Source organism: Gadus chalcogrammus, chromosome 16 (genome assembly GCF_026213295.1).
Source record: "Gadus chalcogrammus isolate NIFS_2021 chromosome 16, NIFS_Gcha_1.0, whole genome shotgun sequence".
NCBI lineage: Eukaryota > Metazoa > Chordata > Actinopteri > Gadiformes > Gadidae > Gadus > Gadus chalcogrammus.
In genome coordinates, this window is record NC_079427.1 from 20,518,345 (window position 1) to 20,540,115 (window position 21,771).

A 21,771-nucleotide genomic window follows, 5' to 3' on the forward strand; every position below is an offset into this window, starting at 1 on the left:
CTATAACAATTAACTTAAAGTAACATTTAATAACAAATAATTTGGAACACTGAACAGATTTGAACAGAAAGAATACTATTAAAATAGGCCTATAGCAAAATGAATAAATAAATAACCAAAGATTGCAGTCGGAGGATGCTTGCAGGTAGGCAAAAACCCTCATCTAGTTTTGTGGTTTAGGCTTACGTATTTGAAAATATTAATGTCAAATAAATAATAGTAATCTGAATAGTTTGGTAGCACTAACCAGCGTTCCCGCTAGAAAAAACGATGCCGGTCAAAGTGACCTGCATAGGTTCTATTTCATGTGGGCTACGCCGTCTAGGCTTCGCCTTATGGGCTTGTCCCGAGCGCGTGAGCACTCGCACGGGACAAGCCCATAAGGCGAAGCCTAGACGGCTACGCCTAAAATCATAGCTATCGTTTAGTTTTCGGTCAAATATCCTATTATCGCTTCTTATTAGGCTATGTAGCTTAAATAATGACATAATCAGGCCGTATAAAATGCAACATGTTTAATAGCCTAACCTTCAAATAGATGGGAAAAAACATGAACGTCTGATTGTGAAAATGGGCCTCCCGACTCACTTCCACTTCGGGATGTAGCGGTTAGGATGCAATTAAGATCTTGAGTAGGCCACAAAAATTCAGCCAGCAGCATAAGTTAGGTGAGAAACTGTGTTCTATTTCATTCCTACTGACCGCCAGAGGCGGTGCTTTAGCACTGGATGTTCCATCTCGCGCATGCGCAGGTCGAGTAATTATACCAAAAAAGTCACCTGTGACACCTGGGTGACCCGAGAAAGTCTATATATTCCGGAGTCACCCGAGGTTCTGTTCCTTCTATTTTCTCGCGGTAGCGTACTAGCAGGACACACAAACATTGTTTGTTGTAAGAGATGCCATATTAGCTTGTCGCAAGTAGCCTTGAAACCCAAGGGTTGGTGCCTCGATTTAAATTCGTCCACCAAGGGCTGCGACTTGCAATTTGTTTGATTTCGGAAGGGGTGATTAAAGTGTGTAGGCTACGCGTAGTCGACTATCCGTCGGCTAGCGCGGCAGCTGATTTCACCTTTCTACCCTTTGCTTTAATTTGCTTAGAGCATTAATTGGCGGCTAGTTTTTCAGTCGCTGCGTCATTCTTTCGGTCTCGCACCGTTTCTCGGGTGCGTTCGCCTAAGCCCGGTTGCTCATTTGTATGCGCCAGTGCGCGGCTTGGGGTCCAAGACGCCGTCACTGTATTTATTTAGCCAGTTGCGCTCTTTGATTAATCGCCAGTGAGTGGCTTGGGTTTCCAAAAGCCGTCACTGTATTTTCCTGGCGCCGTCACTCTATTGTCGGGCGCATTATTGCTCGGGTGCTCTCGCCTGTAGCTTGATTGCCTAGCCTGCGCTGATTGCTCTCCGGTGGGCTGCTTGGATTACCAGGGCTCGCCGTCACTGTGTTGTTGCCGGGGTGTCGCGTCGTTGCTCGGGTGCTCTCGCCTAAAGCTCGATTGCCTAGCCTGTGTTAATTTGCTCTCCAGTGGGCTGCTTGGGTTTCCAAGGCTCGCCGTCACTGTTATTTTCGGAGTGTCGCGTCGCTCGGGTGCTCTCGCCCGTAGCTCGCCGTCACTGTTATTGTCGGGCTGTCGCGTCGTTGCTTGGGTGCTCTCGCCTAAAACTCGATTGCCTAGCCTGTGTTTATTTTCTCTCCAGTGGGCTGCTTGGGTTTCCAAGGCTTGCCGTCACTGTTATTATCGGGGTGTCGCGTCGCTCGGGTGCTCTCGCCTGTAGCTTGCCGTCACTTGTCGGGGTGTCGCGTCGTTGCTCGGGTGCTCTCGCCTAAAGCTCGATTGCCTTGCCTACTGATTAATTTGCTTGCAATTATTTGCCGACATGCTAAGCGCCCATAGTTGTGTCGCCTGCATGGCCTCCCTGCAGGCGGAGGATGGCCATGACCAGTGCCCTGCGTGTCTCGGGGTTGAACACCTCAGGGAAGCAGTGTCAGATAACCCGTGCATGAACTGTAGTTTCATGCCTCATGCACTGAGGCTAGCTAGGTTGGCTGAGGTGGAGGGCAGACCAGGGTTGCCCCCTTCGGGTCTAGGTCCTAGTGGCACCAGACGCCGTGCCTCGGCAGCTGGGGGTCCCTCCCTCCCGTAAGGTCGGAAACTTGGGGAACCAAGTGGATAAGCTCACGGATGAGGTTGCTCAGATTAAAGCCCTCCTACAGAACCTCCAACCAGCTCAGGGTGTACCAGCCGCGGCCCTGCGGCTGCGCAACCCACTTATACAGAGGATGACATGCTGTCTACAGCTGCGTCCTGTAGCCTCTTTGCAGAGGAGGAAGAGCAAGCGGCCCTTGCCTCTCAGGCGTTCTCTCAAGGGTCTCTGGGCGGCTCGGCTAGAGGGTCAGTGTCCGGCTGCGACACTGTTAGACCAGCCGTGCGAATGGCCCTGGCAAGACTGGGGTTGGATGAAGCTCCTGTTTCATCTGCACCTGTGAATGCCTTTTTTCCACAGGCCGCTCAACCTTCCGTTTTCTCTTTGCCCCCCTCTGAGCCATACATCGCAGAGCTTCATAGATGCTGGCCAGATTCAAGGGCTCTCTCCCATCACACTAGTGATAGCAGAGGTCTGGCAACTATGGCCAATACCGATTCTTATGGCTTGGACCGGTTAGCTCCGATTGAGCCTGCTATAGCATCCCTGGTTGTCTCCCCGGACGAGGCTCTGAGAACCGATGCGCGCTGCCCTCGGCCCCAGTGCCGGATTACAGATGACCTCCTTACCAGGAGTTACAACATTGCTGCCCGTGTGGGACGTCTTGGGAATTCGCTTTCTCACTTCGTTCTGGCGCTGTCTCAGACTATACGTGGGTCAGGTGCTGATCCTTCAGCACAGACCCTCAGTGATGCTTCACTGCAAACTTTTGCTTACATGACTAGGGAGCTAGGCAGGTTAATGTCAACTGTTACATTGGCGCGCCGCCAGGTTTGGCTGGCGCAGTCACCACTTTCGGAGGTGTGTCGACGGACCCTCCGTTCTCTTCCAGTGGTCCCAGGCCAGACATTTGGGCCAGCTGCTCTTCAGGCCCTGGAGCGAAGTGTACAGGTTGGCCAGGCTAGCCAGCAGTTTGCTAGCTTACGGCGTGCACCTCTGCTTCATTCTAGGCCGGGGGCCTCTGCGGTACCCCGTGCCTATAGCTTTCAACCACGTTCAGGTCGACAATCGAGGGGCCAGCACTTCTCAGCACGGGCTGACCAGCGCCGTAGCTCTGCGCCACGGGTGGCATTTCAGGCGCCAAAAGGTTCGGCGCCCAGTCGCCGCCCCCCCAGGGCCCCTAGGGGCAGGGGGGGTAGGTACTGAAGTCCAAGGGCCGGTCGTCGGACGCTTTTCTCAGCAGCACTTGAGCTACTGGCAAGAGCAGACCACAGACCCTTGGATAGTGTCCACGCTATCCAACGGGTACACACTACAATTCCGATGCCGGCCCCCAACTTTCAGCGGGATCAAGGTTACCGTGGTCACCAATCCCGCCAGATCCCTGGTCCTGAGACAGGAAGTAGCCACCCTCCTTGGGAAGGGTGCTATCGAAGTAGTAGAACCACAAGAACAGCTCGATGGGTTCTACTCAACCTACTTTCTGGTACCGAAGAAGGATGGCGGGTTTCGCCCCATTCTGGACTTGAGAGGGCTGAATCAGTTCCTCAAGGTTCTTCCCTTCCACATGCTGCGTGTTGCGGACGTCGTCCAGGCTATCGCTCAGGGGGACTGGTTCGTATCAATAGACCTGAAAGACGCTTACTTTCACGTCCCTATTACCCAACGTCACAGGCGGTTCCTCCGCTTTGCTTTTCTGGGCAAGGTGTACCAGTTCAGGGTTCTTCCGTTCGGGCTGTCTCTGGCCCCGCGTATATTTACACGGTGTGTAGCAGCAGCCCTGTCACCATTACAGGCCACAGGTATGGCGATACTGCCATACCTGGACGACTGGTTAGTAATTTCCCCAACTCGGGAGCAGGCGGTCAGGGGCACAGCCATGCTCCTAAGCCATGTGGACCGGCTTGGCCTTATGGTCAACTTTACCAAGAGCAACCTTACACCATGTCGGGTTGTGAGCTATCTGGGGCTGGTGCTCGACTCGGTGGCCATGCGAGCCTGCCTCTCTCCAAAGCGCGTAGCTACCATTCTGCAGCTGCTACAGCGCTTCAGGCGGGGGAAGTTGCTGGAATACAGCCTCTTCCTTCGACTGATAGGTATGCTGACCTCAGCATCCATGGTGGTCCCACTAGGCCTTCTGGAATTGCGTCCCCTTCAGATCTGGGTGAATGGTCTCCACTTGGACCCCAAGTGGCAGAGACACAAGATGGTCTGGGTGTCTGGGCGGTGCCTTCGGGCCCTCAGACCCTGGAGAGAGAGGGCATACCTGATTGCGGGGTCGCCCTTAGGGAGGATAGCTTCCCGGCGGGAGGTTGTGGAGACGGACGCCTCCCTTTCCGGCTGGGGTGCAGTATGGCAGTGCAGGACTGTCAGAGGCCAGTGGGATGCCCAGCAGAGACTGGAGCATATAAATGTGCTGGAACTCCTTGCGGTGTTCTTAGCTCTCAGGCACTTCCTTCCAGTTCTGAGGGACCGACTTGTTCTTGTCCGGACAGACAACACCTTCACAGTCTACCACGTCAACCATCAGGGGGGCACCAGATCGAGGCAGAGCCTGCGGGTCACGCAAAGGCTCCTTCCGTGGGCGTTCCCCCATTTTCTAAGCCTGAGGGCTGTCCATGTTCCAGGTGTGCGGAACACAGCGGCAGACCTTCTCTCTCGCCAAGGGCCACCCCCCGGAGAGTGGAGACTCCATCCGGAGGCGGTGGGGATGATTTGGGACAGGTATGGCAGGGCAGTGGCGGATCTCTTTGCTTCCGAAGAGACCACCCACTGTCCCCTTTGGTTCTCCTTGACGGAGAGGACCAGTCCCCTAGGGCAGGACGCTCTGGCTCATGCTTGGCCAGACAGCCTGCTTTATGCATTTCCCCCAATTCCCCTTTTACTGGCAACTCAGCGTGGCTGTCACAGCCTACTTCTGGTGGCCCCATATTGGCCAGGATGGCCATGGTTCCCACCGTTACTGAAACTCCTCAACGGAGAGCCTTGGTGCCTCCCAGAGAGACGGGACCTTCTGTCTCAGGTAGGCGGACGCATATGGCACACGAATCCGGGCCGCCTGCGGCTGTGCGTGTGGCCCCTGAGAGCCAGGACCCACTACTGACGTCTTGCGACCAGTCAGTGGTCCGTACTATTTTTAGTTCAAGGGCACCCTCCACTCGGTTGCTCTATGCAAACAGGTGGAAGTTGTTTTCACAGTGGTGCGTGGCGCGGGGCGAAGTCCCGGAGACTTGCTCAGTGGTAGTGATACTACACTTTCTGCAGTCTGTGTTGGACAACAGAAGAGCTGCGTCTACCCTGCGTGTTTATATGGCCGCGATCTCAGCCACACACGCAAGGGTGGATAACCAGACGGTAGGGTCCCACTACCTAATCAGGCAGTTTCTGAAGGGAGCCCAGAGGCTTCAACCGCCGCGATCCCTGAGGGCACCATCATGGGACCTGCAAGTAGCTCTGAGGTCCTTATGTCTACCCCCATTTGAGCCACTAAGTCAGGCAGACCTGACGCGGCTGTCCATGAAGACGGCATTTCTCCTTGCCATTGCAACTGCAAAACGGGTCGGTGAACTCCATGCCTTGTCAGTGAGCCAGGCGTGTTTGCGCTGGCACGCAGATGGGTCAAGAGTAGTGCTCTGGCCGAATCCATCCTTCCTACCCAAACGATTGTCTCCCCATCATGTAAACCAGTCAATCGAGTTGGCTGCTTTCAATCCCCCAGGCTCTCCAGGGGGTGCAGAAAGAGTGTCAGACCTGTTGTGCCCGGTGCGGGCGCTTAGGGCATATGTTGAAGCGACAACCAGCTTGCGTAAGACGGATAACCTCTTTGTCTGTTACGGGGGCTGCAGGATGGGGGCTGCCCTGTCAAAACAGAGACTCTCCCACTGGGTTGTGGATGTGGTCTTGAATGCCTATAGGGCACCTTGGCCGTTAAGTGCCACTCTACCAGAAGTATGGCTACATCATGGGCTGCCTTGAAGGGAGTTCCACTTCAGGACATTTGCTCCGCGGCTACATGGTCCTCATCATGTACGTTTGCTCGATACTACAGGGTTAATGTCGCTGCTCCTCATCCTGTGGCGACAGCTGTCTTGTCGACGGTTTCGAGCCCTTGATTGGTGAGCACTCTTCGTGACCTTTTTGGTATTAGTCATCCAGTGCTAAAGCACTGCCTCTGGCGGTCAGTAGGAATTAAATAGAACGATAGTTACGTAAGTAACTACGGTTCTATGAATTCCGGATGACCGCCAGAGTTCTCTGTCACTCAGACTTCTCCGATTCCGCGAGAAGATCCAGTTGGAACAGAACCTCGGGTGACTCCGGAATATATAGACTTTCTCGGGTCACCCAGGTGTCACAGGTGACTTTTTTGGTATAATTACTCGACCTGCGCATGCGCGAGATGGACCATCCAGTGCTAAAGCACCGCCTCTGGCGGTCATCCGGAATTCATAGAACCATAGTTACATACGTAACTATCGATTTATTTTCCATGCTTGAAAAAGTGAAATGGCAAAGCCAAACAAAATACTTTGATAAACAAAACCAAAAATCAACCAGAGGGTTGCTCACTGGCAAAGTCCCATTAACATGAGAATCACCGAATATGTACCAGCCTCACAGCAAGCCGTCTCTCTATGCTTCCACCAATCCCCTTGAAAGCAGAAAATACCGGGCTTAAATAAAGCCAACCAATTAACTAAATTGGTAGATACCAACTACCATGGGGGTTCACCGACCCAAGTACGAGGCCGTGTGCGAGGGAGACGAGGCCGTGTGCGACTCCTAACACTATGGGCTGGTGGATAATTCGATTTTTTTTATTATTATTTTTTTTTTATTGCCATGGGCCCCCCCTCTGCCTTGGGCCCCCCCACGACTGCCTCACTTTCCCCCGCAGTCCGGACTCCAACCCAGATTCTAGGACTCTTACCCAGACAGAAATTGGGTCTCAAACCCTTATCCTTTCTCTCTGGTATCAGATCATGTCTCTTTCTGGTAAAAATAGAAAATAAAGGGAAAGTTAAAAAGGCAATTTAGTAAGTAAAATAGAAAATGCAATGCATTTAAGATCTGATCAACAGTCTCTCTGGAACCCACGTCAGGACTCCAACCCGACCTAAAGGAACTTGGTACTTTCTCTGGGACTCCAACCCAGACTCTATTCTAGGACTCTAACCCAGATTCTAGGACTCTAACCCAGGAACACGTCGGGACTCTAACAACGAACCAAAAGGCCTTATTCTAGGACTCCAACCCAGACAGACGTCGGGACTTTAACCCAGACAGAACTCGGGTCTTTCTCTCGGACTCCAACCCGACCTAAAGGAACTTTGTCCCTTTCTCTGGGACTCCAACCCAGATTCTAGGACTCTAACCCAGACAGAACTTGGGTCTTAAACCCTTATCCTTTCTCTCTGGTATCATTCTGGTAAAAATAGAAAATAAAAGGAAAGTTAAAAAGGCATTTTTGTAATAAAATAGAAAATAAAGGCAAAGTGAAAAAAAATAAGCTTTTTTATAAATTGCATTGTATTTAAGATTTATCAGAAAGCTAAAGCAAACATAAAAGTCTTCAATCTTGTTTTAAAGGTGCTCAGAGTTGGGGAAAGTCTTAAAGGGGACATATTATACCACCAGGTGTGAGTGTGATTGGCCTTACAAGCCGTTTCGAAAGTCTGCCCCATATGACATCACTAGTGGGCGTGTCCACCTAGATCTGTGCTGGATAGATCAGTCTACCAGCATACCCAGTGGACTGAAGTAAACGTTGCTCATCTATGCAGCACAGATCTAGGTGTACACGCTCAGTAGTGATGTCATATGGGGCCGATTTTTGAAATGGCTTGTAACGGCTAATCACCCTCACACCTGGTGGTATAATATGTCCCCTTTAAATCCTTGCATAGTAACTAAATCCTGTTTTCCCATGTTTCGTGTTTACTCGGGGGATAATTAACAGATTGGTCTCAGAAGATCTTAATGTTCTAGAAGGCTTATGTAGTGGAAGCATATCAGTTAAATATTTTGGGCCTAAACCATGTAGGGATTTATAGGTTAGCAACATGATTTTAAAATCAATTCTCTGACCTACAGGAAGCCAATGTAATGATTTAAGAATTGGTGTAATGTGTTCAAATTTTTTTTTTTCTACTGATTCACTTGTTTGTAAATACTTGCACAGTGTTTGTGTTATTGTGCAACATCATAGGCTCTTTATTAATATTTGGATGTTGTGGTGCTGTAGCATTGGTCGTTCCATTAAATCAGGGGTGCCCAACCAGTCGATCGCGGTCTACCAGTAGATCGCCGACAGATCCCAAGTCGATCGCGAGGGGTGAAGAAAAAAAAAAAAAAAAAGTTTTTTTTTATTTTTTGTTTTTATTAATAAAATTAAATTTGCGCGGGACATATACGTGCGGTAGCGCATGTGCTGTTAACAGCAGTTGAAAGCCGTCAACAGTAGTTACACACTCCTAAACGTTGGCATGGCTGAGGGGAAACAAGCTAAGACCTACCATTTTCACCCTGAGTGGGAGGAAGATTATTGATTATCGTTGAGAAGGTGCCGTGCGCAGACGGAATGAAACCCCCACTGAAGTCCGTAGGTTCACGATACAACCCCCCCCCCCCCCCCCCCCCCCCCCCCCCCCCCCCCCCCCCGTCAACAATTGTTCTCTACCCCCCCCCCCCCCCCCCCGCTTGAAGGTAGGTTTGCTGGTAGATCTCGGGAGGTTGGCTACTTGAAAAGTAGATCTTGGGTCAAAAAAGGTTGGGCACCCCTGCATTAAATGAATCAAATGTGTGTAGGACCTAAACAGCCGCGCGCAGGCGGAGGTGACCGTCAGGGAGGCGCTAAGGGAGCTGGACCTGTGGGGGGCCGCGGCGACCTTTAACCTCACGGAGTACACCGACAGCAGCGGACAGGCCCTCACCCTCATCAAGGACTGGAAGGACATCGTCAGCCAGGTCTGTACGCACGAGCACACAGCACCGTTGAACTTCAATACAGGACACGTTTACTGTTTATGTTCATCTTGTCTCTGCTCAAATCCAGGTGGGAGACAACCGCTGCCTGCTTCAGTCTCTGAAAGACTCCCCCTACTACCGTGGCTTTCAGGACAAGGTCAGCTACACACATCGGCAAACACTTAAAATAACTAGCCGCAGACCGAAGGGTAAAATACCCTATCCGTCTATCTCGGTGTGATAACAAAACCCACAGATGAGTCACCTGAGAACTGATTAAAGTTATGCACTTTTGCACACTGTACATTCTGAATATCATCCCCTGTGTGTTTGTGCATGTGTGTGTCCAGGTGAGTTTGTGGGAGGTGCGTCTGGCTGACCTGGACGAGCATCTCCTCAGTCTGAACACCATCCAGCGGCGCTGGGTATACCTGGAGCCCATATTTGGGCGCGGAGCCCTCCCTAAAGAGCAGGCCCGCTTCAAGCGTGTGGACGAGGATTTTAGGTAGTGTGTGTGTGTGTGTGTGTGTGTGTGTGTGTGTGTGTGTGTGTGTGTGTGTGTGTGTGTGTGTGTGTGTGTGTGTGTGTGTGTGTGTGTGTGTGTGTGTGTGTGTGTGTGTGTGGGGTTGACTTTTTCATTAAATGTTCGTCTTTGTGTCAGTGATAGTTGCGGATGGACTGTATCCCACTGTGTTTGTGTGTGTGTGCGCGGCAGGTCCATCATGTCAGACGTTCAGAGGGACAGCAGAGTGGTGTCTTTGTGCTCCAGAGCCGGTATCAGAAACTCCCTTGTCACTATACTGGATCAGCTGCAGCGCTGCCAGAAGTCACTCAACGAGTTCTTGGAGGTACTCGCACGCGCAATCACACCACATCACATCACACCACACCACATCACACCACACACACACACACACACACACACACACACACACACACACACACACACACACACACACACACACACACACACACACACAGAGACACAGAGACAGAGAGAGACACACCCACACTACTTACTGTAAGCCAAGGGAACTTATCGTAATACCGACCATGCTGGTTACATAGAGAAACGAAATTGGGATTCCCCCTACTCCAAATGTGCTTTTAATATATTTACCACATAACAAATGTAACATAGCAACATAAAATAGTAACGTAACAACATTACGTATATTGCAACAAAATATGTCTTTCTGTGTGACCACATACAGAAAGATATTGCATACATTATACTGAATAGATTATTCAGTGTTTTTTTATCTAGTTATTGAGGTACAAATAAAGGTGCAATATGGTCCCATGTAAAAGTTCAAAAGGGCAGAATAGCAGCATGGAAATACAGTTCTACGTTCATTTTGCATATAAAGAGCATAGTACAGAATGTTCATGGAATTAATTTCAGTGAGTTTAGGAGTTGAATATGTGTGTGCCTGTTCAATTTGTATTCAGTTTAAGTTTTCAGGGGAAAGGTTGTTGTGGTTGAGACACGCACGCACGCGCGCGCACACACCGAGATCAACTTAAACTGATTACAAATTCAAAGGAATTAAAACTGAACTTGCTAAGACACACACACGCACATGCACATCCTGAGACACACAAAGACACATAGAGATGCACACACACACACTGGCCAACAGATACATGTGGATTAAAATGGACTTCTGTATTTGGTTAGAAAGGTATATACTGTTGTGCGTCTAAGGTTTGCTGCAGGGTGAGATATTTGTTTTAACATCGGAAATTCCTGTAGGCGAACAAAGTGAGACAAATCTCTATTTTAAGATTCTCCTTAGGGTTCAGTGGTTTTGGCTACATAGATCAATTCACAATATTACCAGAGTTGCAGTAAGTTTAAGAACTAATTTGTGTTTCTAAGTCACATGTAATATAGCCCACCATACTCTTGTTATTTTCTATTGGCATCCTTGAATGAAAATCAGGTGTGTGTGTGTGTGTGTGTGTGTGTGTGTGTGTGTGTGTGTGTGTGTGTGTGTGTGTGTGTGTGTGTGTGTGTGTGTGTGTGTGTGTGTGTGTGTGTGTGTGTGTGTGTGTGTGTGTGGTTGCAGGAAAAGCGCTCTGCCTTCCCCAGGTTCTACTTCATAGGGGATGATGATCTCCTGGAGATCCTGGGCCAGGCCACTAACCCCACCGTCATCCAGTCCCACCTCAAGAAGCTCTTCGCTGGTGAGACCACTTGTGTATATCATACACCATGGTGTTCTGTTTCTCTCCTCCACTCCTTTGGATTAAGTCCTGCGATGGGTCCCGTTTTCATTCTGCTATGTTGTAATCAAGGTCAGATACGTTTCCCTTTTGGATGGAAAATATCCCGAGGAGCGATTTAGTAAATGCAACAGCCCCTTTGATTTGATTACAAACTGAGAGTCCATTCGTGGCCATCAAATAAGAACTGGATTTTATTGTGATTACAATGTGAGGATCTCCTTCTCTTCTCATCTCTCTTGGAGTGTGTGTGCGTGTGTGTGTGTGTGTGTGTGTGTAAAATATGGAGTATTTTAATGTTCACAGTGATACTGTTGTAACCTTCCATGTGGGTATTCTCCTGGCCAGGCATCCACAGCGTGCAGTTCGATGGGCAGTGCCAGCACATTGTGGCCATGTGTTCCCTGGAGGGGGAGGTGGTCCCCTTGAGAAATCTTGTGCGCATCTCCAACAATGTGGAGGTAATCTTCACAATACCATGTGTTGTGTGTAGTGTAGTGGCATGGATTGTTTGGGAAGTCAAGCATCTTTTTGTTGTATTAGTGCTTATAGTATGTACTGTGTGTGTGTGTGTGCGAAGGTTTGGCTGAGTGAGCTGTCTGCAGAAATGAAGGAGACCCTGAAGCAGATGCTTCTTGAGTGTGTCGCAGCAGGGAGGAAGGGGGATGTCAACCCGGCGCGCTACCCCTCACAGGTAGGCCATGGTAACCCGCAGGGACCCCCACGTCTTTCGAGACCTCCTGCGTCTGGCTGAACCAGTCTGATTACAATCAAACGCCAGCAAAACTCTGTGTCATGGAAGCATCCTTGGGCAAGATTCATAACCCTACCCTGTTCATTAAAGGGGTAGTTCGGAATTTTGGACATAGGGCCTGATTCCGAAGTGAGCATTGGTATTCTATATCACTGGAGACAGATTTCAACACATTTCATTCAGTCCTTCTAGTTGCAGAGTTTGCTCGTGCTAGGCTAGCGCAAGTCAACGGGCAATGCTAGCCTCTTATTAAAAACAGTCTTACCCACTCCACAGTACACCCGAGGTAAATCAATTATAACGCCAGACTATAGATTTAAATGTCTGTGTTGATAGAATAATGTTAGAAATAAAACTAACCATGCATCGCATGAATCATCGAGGGACTACTTTCTCAGCAGAAGCGGAATTCTACTATGCGCTGGTTAGGTTTGTAACCGAATCACGACAGAAGAACGTAAACAGAGGGGGGGGGACAGAAGCGCAATTGAACGACTAGGCAACATGATGGTTCAGTGTGCTTTTAGAAATTGTAGAAATAAACGGTACAGATGGGCACCACAAAGTTTCCACCAATTTCCAGTGCGAGATCCAGAAAGGACTCAACTGTGGCTTGTTGCTGCTGGCTTTGACATCAAAACACCGGCTCGTACATGTACGGTTCGTTGGATACAACAAATTCCTCATAATCGTCTTCAAAAGCAGATGCATCGCTAACTCCTCCAAACGTGGCCATATCTTGTTAATTTAATACGCTTGTAGAATTCCTGTACTCTGTGTGTTTGTAGCAAAGACAGCGGCAGGTAACCTAGGTATCAGTCCGCCGCTGCCGTAGCCTACGTACAGGAATATAAACACTGCTGCTGAGACCCCGCGATTCCCTCAAAATGCAATGCAATGCAAGGTTGGTTTTATTTCTAACATTATTCTATAAACAGACATTTAGATGTATAGTCTGTCGTTATAATTGATTTACCTCGGGTGTACTGTGGAGTGGGTAAGACTGTTTTTAATAGCAGGCTAGCATTGCCCGTTGACTTGCGCTAGCCTAGCACGAGCGAACTCTGCAACTAGAAGGACTGAATGAAATGTGTTGAAAACTGTCTCCAGTGATATAGAATACCAATGCTCACTTCGGAATCAGGCCCTATGTCCAAAATTCCGAACTACCCCTTTAAGGCCATACATCTAAACATATGGCTTTGGACAAAAGACAAAATGACGGAACAGTACTAAATAGTACGAGTTGAAGTCCAAGCGTGCATAATTGATCTGTTCCCCTCCTCCTTCCTTATAAACAGCAGCTGATCATGGACGTGTCACAGACTTACTCGCCGTTTAACGGCCGTATTGTGTGCAGATCCTGGGCCTTGCCGAGCAGATCCAGTTCACTGAGGACGTGGAGCAGGCGCTGAGGGAGCAGAGCCTACAGAGACTGGAGCTGGAGCTCTCTGCCAAGCTGGAGCATTATACCAGGGTGGACACCAGCTCCCAGGACCCCAGCAGCACAGGTGCTTTCGTTGTTTGTTGTGTACGTGTTTGCGCTGTCTCAGCAGGTGTTCGGCCTTTTCCGCTTTATCTGATTCACTCTACGTTCCGCATAACGGAAGCTTTCTGTCTACTACAAACTTCCTCAAATGTGGTGGATAGCACACCAAGGCAAACGAGAATGTAGTTGTAGAATAAAAAGATAGAAATTGAATTAGAAAGTCACACGTATCATTCAATTTGAGGTTACACAGAAAAATGCTTTTGGAATATTCTCTCACAAATTGATGTCTTATATGATAAGAATAAAGATATTCTTCTAGCACAAACGCAAGTCAATAACCACAACTCCTTAAATGTGCCAAAAATGTCACAAATGTTGTTATTTCACTCACAAACTACAAGCTCCTGGCGCTCTCACTGTTGCACCCCATGTTGCACCCCAAAAGTGGCTTGTGCATGGGTTGAGCCATGGGTTGGTTCTGTTCAGAGTTGACTCACCTTTTTGCCCAAACAAAGGAACTTGTTTGTGCATGTGTCCCCATGGCGACCAAACCAAAACCTCCAGCCAGCAAAAACGTTTAACCCGCAGACAACTTGCAAATCACAGAGTCTGGAGCGGCTGCGGTGCCAGAGTGCGACTTCCTTTGCAGGAAACTCATGCTATTTATTTAACACATGCACACTTAATGTTCTTCGTTATACATTGTAGCCTTTCGCATCAATGACATTACCCTCTTTTATTAAAAAATTACATGAAAGAACAAATTATTATGTCACACATGTCGTTTTTTTTGTTTTATAATTGTCGCAACAATGACATTCACTTAGTTCATTATTTAATTATATATAAAATGAATTACAACAAAGCACACAGTTGAGATCTCTACTCTATGTGATTGGCGATTTGTGACCACAAGTGACACAAGAACACGTCGTTTTCATAGGCTTCATTGTAAAGTTTTAAGAGAGAATTTATTAGCCATCACTGACAGGTCAATTATAATTATTCTATAATTCATAAGGAATGCATTGTAACAAATCGAGCCGTGTGTGTGTGTGTGTGTGTGTGATTCACTTTGATTTTCTGAGTGGTATTACAAGGAAGATCAACTGGTACATAAAACAGGCCTTAATATATTTGGTGTGCAGTTTGCTTATCTCTCTCCTGTTCTGCTTCCGACACACACACACACACACTGTCCGAGTGAGAGGCAGTGGCTCTAACCGCGGCACGTCCCGTGTTAAAATTGAAACACGCGGCATGCTTACAGGAAACCGTCAAACTTCCAATGAGTCACCTCATGTGATCATCTTTTTGTATGAAGTGAAACCAACGCACACTCCACAGTCCACACTGACCCCAACATTATTTTTAACCGACAAGCGACAAGATTGATCCGTTAACGTATTTACGGTCAACCATCGGTCAAACGGTCAACGGTCAACATCCCTAGGCCATTCGAAGTCAGATATACAAAGAAAATAAATCACATGTAAAAACATTAAAAGGACAATCATTAAAAGCTTAACACAATCATTAAAAGCTATACGTGTGTGTGTGTGTGTGTGTGTGTGCGTGTGTGTGTGTCTGTGTCCTGGAAATATCAATCATAACTATAATACACAATTATATACAAATTATATCAATCTTATATACATAATTACTAATCACATTAAAATGAATTGTATACATTCTCCCGTTATCTTAAGAAACATCTCTTCCTCTCTCTTACTGAGAGAGGTTAAGTTCACAATTGCATTCCCTCTGGAGCCACTAAGGCCAGGCAAATCGACTAACTTCATTGTTGTGTAGATTCCTTTAACTGTCTAGCAGCTTTGCTTGCAGACTTGCAGACATGTCCACATCCCCTATAGTTTATTGCAGTTAACTTTTGGCCTCTCCCGCCAATCCTAAACTCTCCACGATAGTCACTCCCACTTACCTTTGTTACCTGTGTATTCCCTACCCACAATGCAAACGTTACCCTATAAGAATCTTGTTCACCCATTGTCTGACTGAATGTATCATTGGTAACTTTGCTGCCTGTACCATGATCATGCTCTAATATTAAATCAAATATTTCGCTGGCCAACATGTCCTAAAAAGAAGTGTGTGTGTGTGTGTGTGTGTGTGTGTGTGTGTGTGTGTGTGTGTGTGTGTGTGTGTGTGTGTGTGTGCGTGCGCGTGCGCGTGCGTGTGCATGCAGAGACAAGTGTCCTCCAGCTGAAGCTCAAGGCCCTGATTCTGGACATCATCCACAACATCAGCGTGGTGAGGCAGCTGAACCAGGCTGGGGTCTGCAGCCCTGACGACTGGTCATGGAGGAAGCAGCTTCGCTTCTCCATGGGATCTGACCAGTGCTGCCGCATTCACATGGTCCACGCCCACTTCCAATACACCTATGAGTATCAGGTGAGTGAGCAGTCCATTCCTATAACACCACCCACATTCTTATAATGAATGATAGTTAAACATGTGGTTGACTTCGGCAGTAAATAATACACCATTCGGCATTAATTTTTTATCGTGCGATTAATGGTCTTTTGGCTTGGCAAACGTTGTAGTTTTTTAACCTGCTGTCTAGCAACAACTTCACAAGCAAAAACTATAACACCATACCGGATCTAGCTACACCGGAAACAAAAAAACAAGCACGCCGCACAAACTTGTTGGGGCAAGCACGGATACGGAGCGGGTGAAAAACTCCTTAAAAGTGTGTGAGTGTTTGTGTGTCACTCTGTTCGAGCCTGCACGAAAGTTCAATGTTGTCATTAGCTTTTTACGTCTTTCTGACCAATTGCAGTTCAAGGCCCACCTGGACTTTACCACTTTGGAAGGGGCCGCTCAGTTACCTCTAGACAAAATTGACTTGTTTGCGACGTTGACAGTTGTTGCAGCTGTTTTGTTGAGTGAGTGAGAGGTTGCGGGCGCACAGCTCAGGCTGCCGGACGGCGCTGCAAGGAACTTTTATAAACGCAATATTGTTATCGCGCAGTAATCAGCCCGACAGCCCCGAAACGTTAAGGGCCCACCGGGAGTTCTCCCGACTCTTCCCGATTGACACTCTGCCACCGAGCGTGCGTGCGCGTGCCCGAGATAGCGAACAATCAAATTGCGCCATTTTATGTGGTTCACGACTCACGAGTAGCATATACTAACTATATATAATATCTATGTGTTTATCTATGTATCTGTATAATCTGCTGAACACTCTCTTCTCTACTCTCAAGGGTCTCAATGTGTCTCCCCAACGTGACGTCATGCAATGCATTCTTGGGGAAATGAGAATCAATAGCAAACTGCTAAAATATTACCTACTTTTTCGTGTTACATTCCGTTTTGTGATATCTAACAACATTAAATACAATAAATAGCAGTTTAAATCTTTATTACCAACAAGCAAATTGCACATATTAATTGGAAAATAAACCCTGCAACATGGCCTTTAAATATTTTAATCGCTTGACAGCACTAATTAATATACAATACACGATTAGGGACTATTAGGGACTATTCACTTTGCCTTCGGTGAATAATTGTTGTGTGTGTGTGCATATTTACTGTACATACTGTACATAAATACATTTGGGTAAACAGTCATGTTTGGTGATGATGTGAAGTGATGTCGACCTTCTCCTGTGTCTCTGCTTCCCAAGGGGAATGCTGCCAAGCTGGTGCACACCCCGCTGACTGACAAGTGCTACCTGACGCTGACCCAGGCCATGGAGATGGGTCTGGGGGGTAACCCCTACGGGCCGGCCGGCACGGGGAAGACTGAGTCGGTCAAAGCCCTGGGGGGGCTGTTTGGACGGCAGGTGCTGGTGTTTAACTGCGACGAGGTATTGATAACGTAAACCGGGGTAATTCCTTTTTATCTGGGTAATTCCTTTTTTTGTCGGCCACTAGAAAGCAACAGTAGGTGCGTTTCCATCCCCCTGATTTTATGCGAACTTTGAAGGATCGAATCGGTAAACGGTGACACTTGCATAAAAATCCTCTAATTCGCAAAAAGGTTTATCCGCTCGCTTGAGGTGGTTTTTGAGAAATGCGAAAGAGAGTAAATTCGCAAAATGGGAGATGGAAACACACTTTTCGAAACAGCTGTGACGTAGCGAACTTTGAACACACAGGTCTTTCAGATTTCCGCATAACGACCGGCCATAGCAACCCTGCCGACATCAACGTGTAACGTCATCACCCTATTCCCGCTCCAACCACTTGATGGAAACGCACCTAATTCGAATTACTTTTTTGCGAACTTTCTAAAGATTCGCATCACCTTTTAGATGGAAACGCAGCTAGTGAGAGAGTCATGTATGACACAGGAAATCCTAGAACTCATCATCATAAGGATTAAATTCATTTCAACATGATTCATTGCGAATGAAAACAAAGTCAACGCACCATGGTTTAAGAGGCAATTGATACGATGTTCTTAAATTTTCAATTGCACCAGTGAGCTAGAATTAGCCAATTATTTTACACATGTTAAAGTAATGTTGCTAGCATTTTTGAACAATGCTAGTTTGCACAATTTCATCATGGTCTCTGAGCTCTAGGGATCCTTTTGTTTTAACCTATTTCTAGTGTGGAGATCTTTAAAGCTTTAAAAGCTATCGATCTGAAAAAGTTGTCTGGACCTGACATCCAGGATTCTTATCTTTTAAGGCTTGCAGCTCGTATAACTTATCCCTTTGCTCCGATTTTAAATCAGTGCCTGCAAACTAATTCCATCCCCAAAATCGGAAAGCAGCCTTTGTTCGAGCTCCATCCTCTTTGATTGCACCTTTTCTGTTTTGACAAGCTCTATTCTATAATTTTGTACTCGGGTAATATCTTGCCTGGTTGAGTCTCCCTCGAAAAAATAGATGAAAATCTCAAGGGACGTCTAAGTCAAATAAGGGTTAAATAAATAAAAAGCCTGAATCAATGATGGTGCTGTGCGTCTGTCTGTCCACCAGGGCATTGACGTGAAGTCCATGGGTCGCATCTTCGTGGGCCTGGTGAAGTGTGGAGCTTGGGGCTGCTTTGATGAGTTCAACCGCCTGGAGGAGGCGGTGCTCTCGGCCGTGTCCATGCAGATCCAGGCCATCCAGGACTGCCTCAAACACCAGAAGAACACCTGCGAGCTGCTGGGCAAAGAGGTCTGTCTGGGTATATTCTGTACACACTCACACTGTTCTGGACTGCTCTAACATGCTTACGTTAGGCCAAAGAGCCAATAAGTCATCGTCATATTTTCTTTGGTTTACCCGTGTGGAAAATGTGGCTTTAATTCATGACTTGTCATTAGCAATATCTTAACATGCATGATTATGCTTGATTAGCGGTACATAAATGATCATCTTTGTTGCTCTACCAGGTAATCGGCTGTCTCCTGGTTTGCTCATTTACCTTATGAACTGATCCAATAGTCTGTGATTTATATAACAAAATAATTGTCGGCTAATTACTATCGCTTGAAATTAGGCGGATACAAATTATGGCGCACGCACACATGCATGCACACACAATTCACCTCAGTGGAGCATTTGTGCTTCCTCTACCATGAATTAATATAATTAACCCATAAGCTTTATCAAAGCAACCCACAGTGAATCAGATGAAGGTTATTAGATGGGCTAGGCATCTTGCTGAAGGATTTTTAGCTCGGCTTTGGGCATGGATCCCAACCCAGCGCCGTTCGGCTTGGAACCATCCAACACCACCACTAGACACTACTCTTCCAACGCTTCACATTTCACGTATGTGTGTTTCTCGCGTCAGGTGGAGCTGGACCCTAACTCCGGGGTGTTCATCACCCTGAACCCAGCGGGGAAGGGCTACGGTGGGAGGCAGAAGCTTCCAGACAACCTGAAGCAACTGTTCCGGCCCGTGGCCATGACCCGACCCGACAACGAGCTCATCGCCGAGGTCATCCTCTACTCGGAGGGCTTCCGGGACGGAGAGATGCTGGGGCGCAAGCTGGTCGCTATCTTCAACCTCGCTAGGTAGGACACGTTGGGGAAAGGAATGTCTGCAATGTGTGCATTATTCGTATTAGATTTGTATTTTATTTGACCTTTTTCTCTTTTTTGCCTGCGAAATAAACACACAGTGGTTTTAAAAGAGTCAAACATGTAATGTCCATCACATTGCGATTCCACACCTTCTCTACAAACCTTTTCAACCGCATCCCCCAACCTTAAGCGGGACCATTATAATCACCTTATGAGTTGCTTTGTGTATTTTTGTGGTTGTGGGTGTCTCTCTCCAGGGAGCTGTTGACTCCGCAGCAGCACTACGACTGGGGTTTGCGTGCCTTGAAAACGGTGCTCAAGGGCTGTGGCAGCCTGCTCCAGCAACAGAGGAAGAGCCAGGACAAGGACCAGCGTAAGAACCACAATGCTTTAGTGTACTGGTGGTAGAAATGTACAATGCTGAAGATTGTGGTCAGAGACCTTTTAGCATGGGAATTTCCACCTACGAGTTTCAATAAATGCATTCCGAGCACGGTTCCCCGTTAAGCAAGTTTCAATAAAATAACTGAGAAACTGTGGTTCATCAAAACCTTTGTACTCAAACCGAAACTTTACAGAGAAAGAAAACAGAAAGCTATCGCTGAACAATCGAAACTTAAGAAATCACTTCTCTCGAATAAGAGACACATTACCCATATTTTCCCTGTTGCTTTTACTCACACCAGCACTCTCTCTGTCTGTCTGTCTGTCTGTCTGTGTGTCTGTGTGTCTGTCTGTCGTGCTGTGTGTCTGTCTGTCGTGCTGTGTGTCATTGTCTCAGTTCTTAAAATAAATGATAAAATTGTGCCTCTGGCCCTTTGTGCCATCTTTGGAGAGGAGCACAGAGTATTGAACGCCCATTAAATCATGACAAGCTTTTGGTAATTAGCACATTTATAACAGCAGTCAACACCTGGAGCCTGGCCGTAACGATCGCACAAGTTCACTTTCACCGCATAGCTCCTGGTGAATAGGCCTCTTGTATTACACAGCTTTATATTGAATACAATTTCAGAAGCTTAAACCTGTGCTGTTTAATTTAATTTGTTTAATTTTCGTGCCAAATGTGTTTTGTAGTTAACCTTTTCTTTAGATATCATTCAACATATGTTGAATTTATTGGTGACTTCCTTTAAGGAAGGTTGGGGTTCTCAACCCAGAAAGGGAGCTATAATTTGGGGGATTTTGGTTTGAATCAGAGATGGGACAAAGTCACTGTTTGGCAAGTCCCAAGTATGTCCCAAGTTTAGCAGTCGAGTCCAAGTCCCCGTCACAAACCTTTTCAAGTTCTGAACAAGTCACCATGTATTTTTGAGGCAGCGAGCATTGCTGCCTCACCGAGAATGCAGAAATCCCTCAGAGCGCATGCGCTCAACCCAGTTTGTTATTTCACCGTTGTCACCAATGTAATGTTTGTAGACACTTTTATTGAATGATCGCACTTTACTTAAACTACTTAATGTATTTGATGTATGTGTATAACATATTTAGCCTTGCAGCAGGACTAAATATGCTGATCTGACATAAAACCGCATTGAAAAAGCAGGAAATGATGCAGCCGCACTGGCTGCCTCATCATTTCATTCCTCTGCCTCACTGAAGGGGGCGTAGAAGGGAGCCCTTCAGGATGCTTCCGTTAACTTATTTTAAGCAGTCAAGTGCACTACATCAGTTCGTTTATTTAAAAAAATAACATTTCTGACTGCAAACATGGAAGATAACGATTCAATAGCCAAGCTTTCTCAAAACTGGACTTTCAATCAAAAAAGAGGTAATAAATGATGGAGGAAGACCAATGCCGGAGCTTAACGGGTTGCTTCAAACAACGGGACAGAAAGTAACGCGGTCTTTTCAAACAGAGTGGTACCGCCGAAAAGACTGGCTGTCTGGCTGTGCTACGAGAAATCGCCTTTTCTACTATATAACAATTGGGTTCATATATTTCTAAATCTGACTGAAAAAGTCAGTGCCTCACCAGCCACGGACCTCATCGCACGTCTCTGCTAATGGTAGTAGTAGTAATGGTTGTTATGGTATTCTCTTTAAAAGAATAGAGTTGCCGGTGCATGATTAAAAGTAGCCCAATAGGGTGGGAAAAAACGCCCAATCTGGCAACACTGCCTGAACGTCTTCAAAATGTAGCCCAATAGGGTGGAAAAAAACGCCCAAGTGTCAACGTAAACGTAG

General features: G+C 47.1%; 1 protein-coding gene across 3 annotated transcripts in view; it reads left to right on the top strand.

Moving 5' to 3' along the window:
- Positions 1–21,771, top strand: part of LOC130406305 (cytoplasmic dynein 2 heavy chain 1) — a 136,089-nt gene that overhangs the window by 19,819 nt on the left and 94,499 nt on the right. For all 3 annotated transcript variants that reach the window (XM_056611802.1, XM_056611801.1, XM_056611803.1), the window contains exons 28-40: positions 8,952–9,110; positions 9,199–9,267; positions 9,461–9,615; positions 9,826–9,958; positions 11,183–11,300; positions 11,688–11,800; positions 11,920–12,033; positions 13,454–13,604; positions 15,792–15,997; positions 17,242–17,424; positions 18,547–18,729; positions 19,352–19,575; positions 19,842–19,957. In XM_056611802.1, coding sequence (XP_056467777.1) covers positions 8,952–9,110; positions 9,199–9,267; positions 9,461–9,615; positions 9,826–9,958; positions 11,183–11,300; positions 11,688–11,800; positions 11,920–12,033; positions 13,454–13,604; positions 15,792–15,997; positions 17,242–17,424; positions 18,547–18,729; positions 19,352–19,575; positions 19,842–19,957 — 1,924 coding nt within the window. The remainder of the gene's footprint in view (positions 1–8,951; positions 9,111–9,198; positions 9,268–9,460; positions 9,616–9,825; positions 9,959–11,182; positions 11,301–11,687; positions 11,801–11,919; positions 12,034–13,453; positions 13,605–15,791; positions 15,998–17,241; positions 17,425–18,546; positions 18,730–19,351; positions 19,576–19,841; positions 19,958–21,771) is intronic.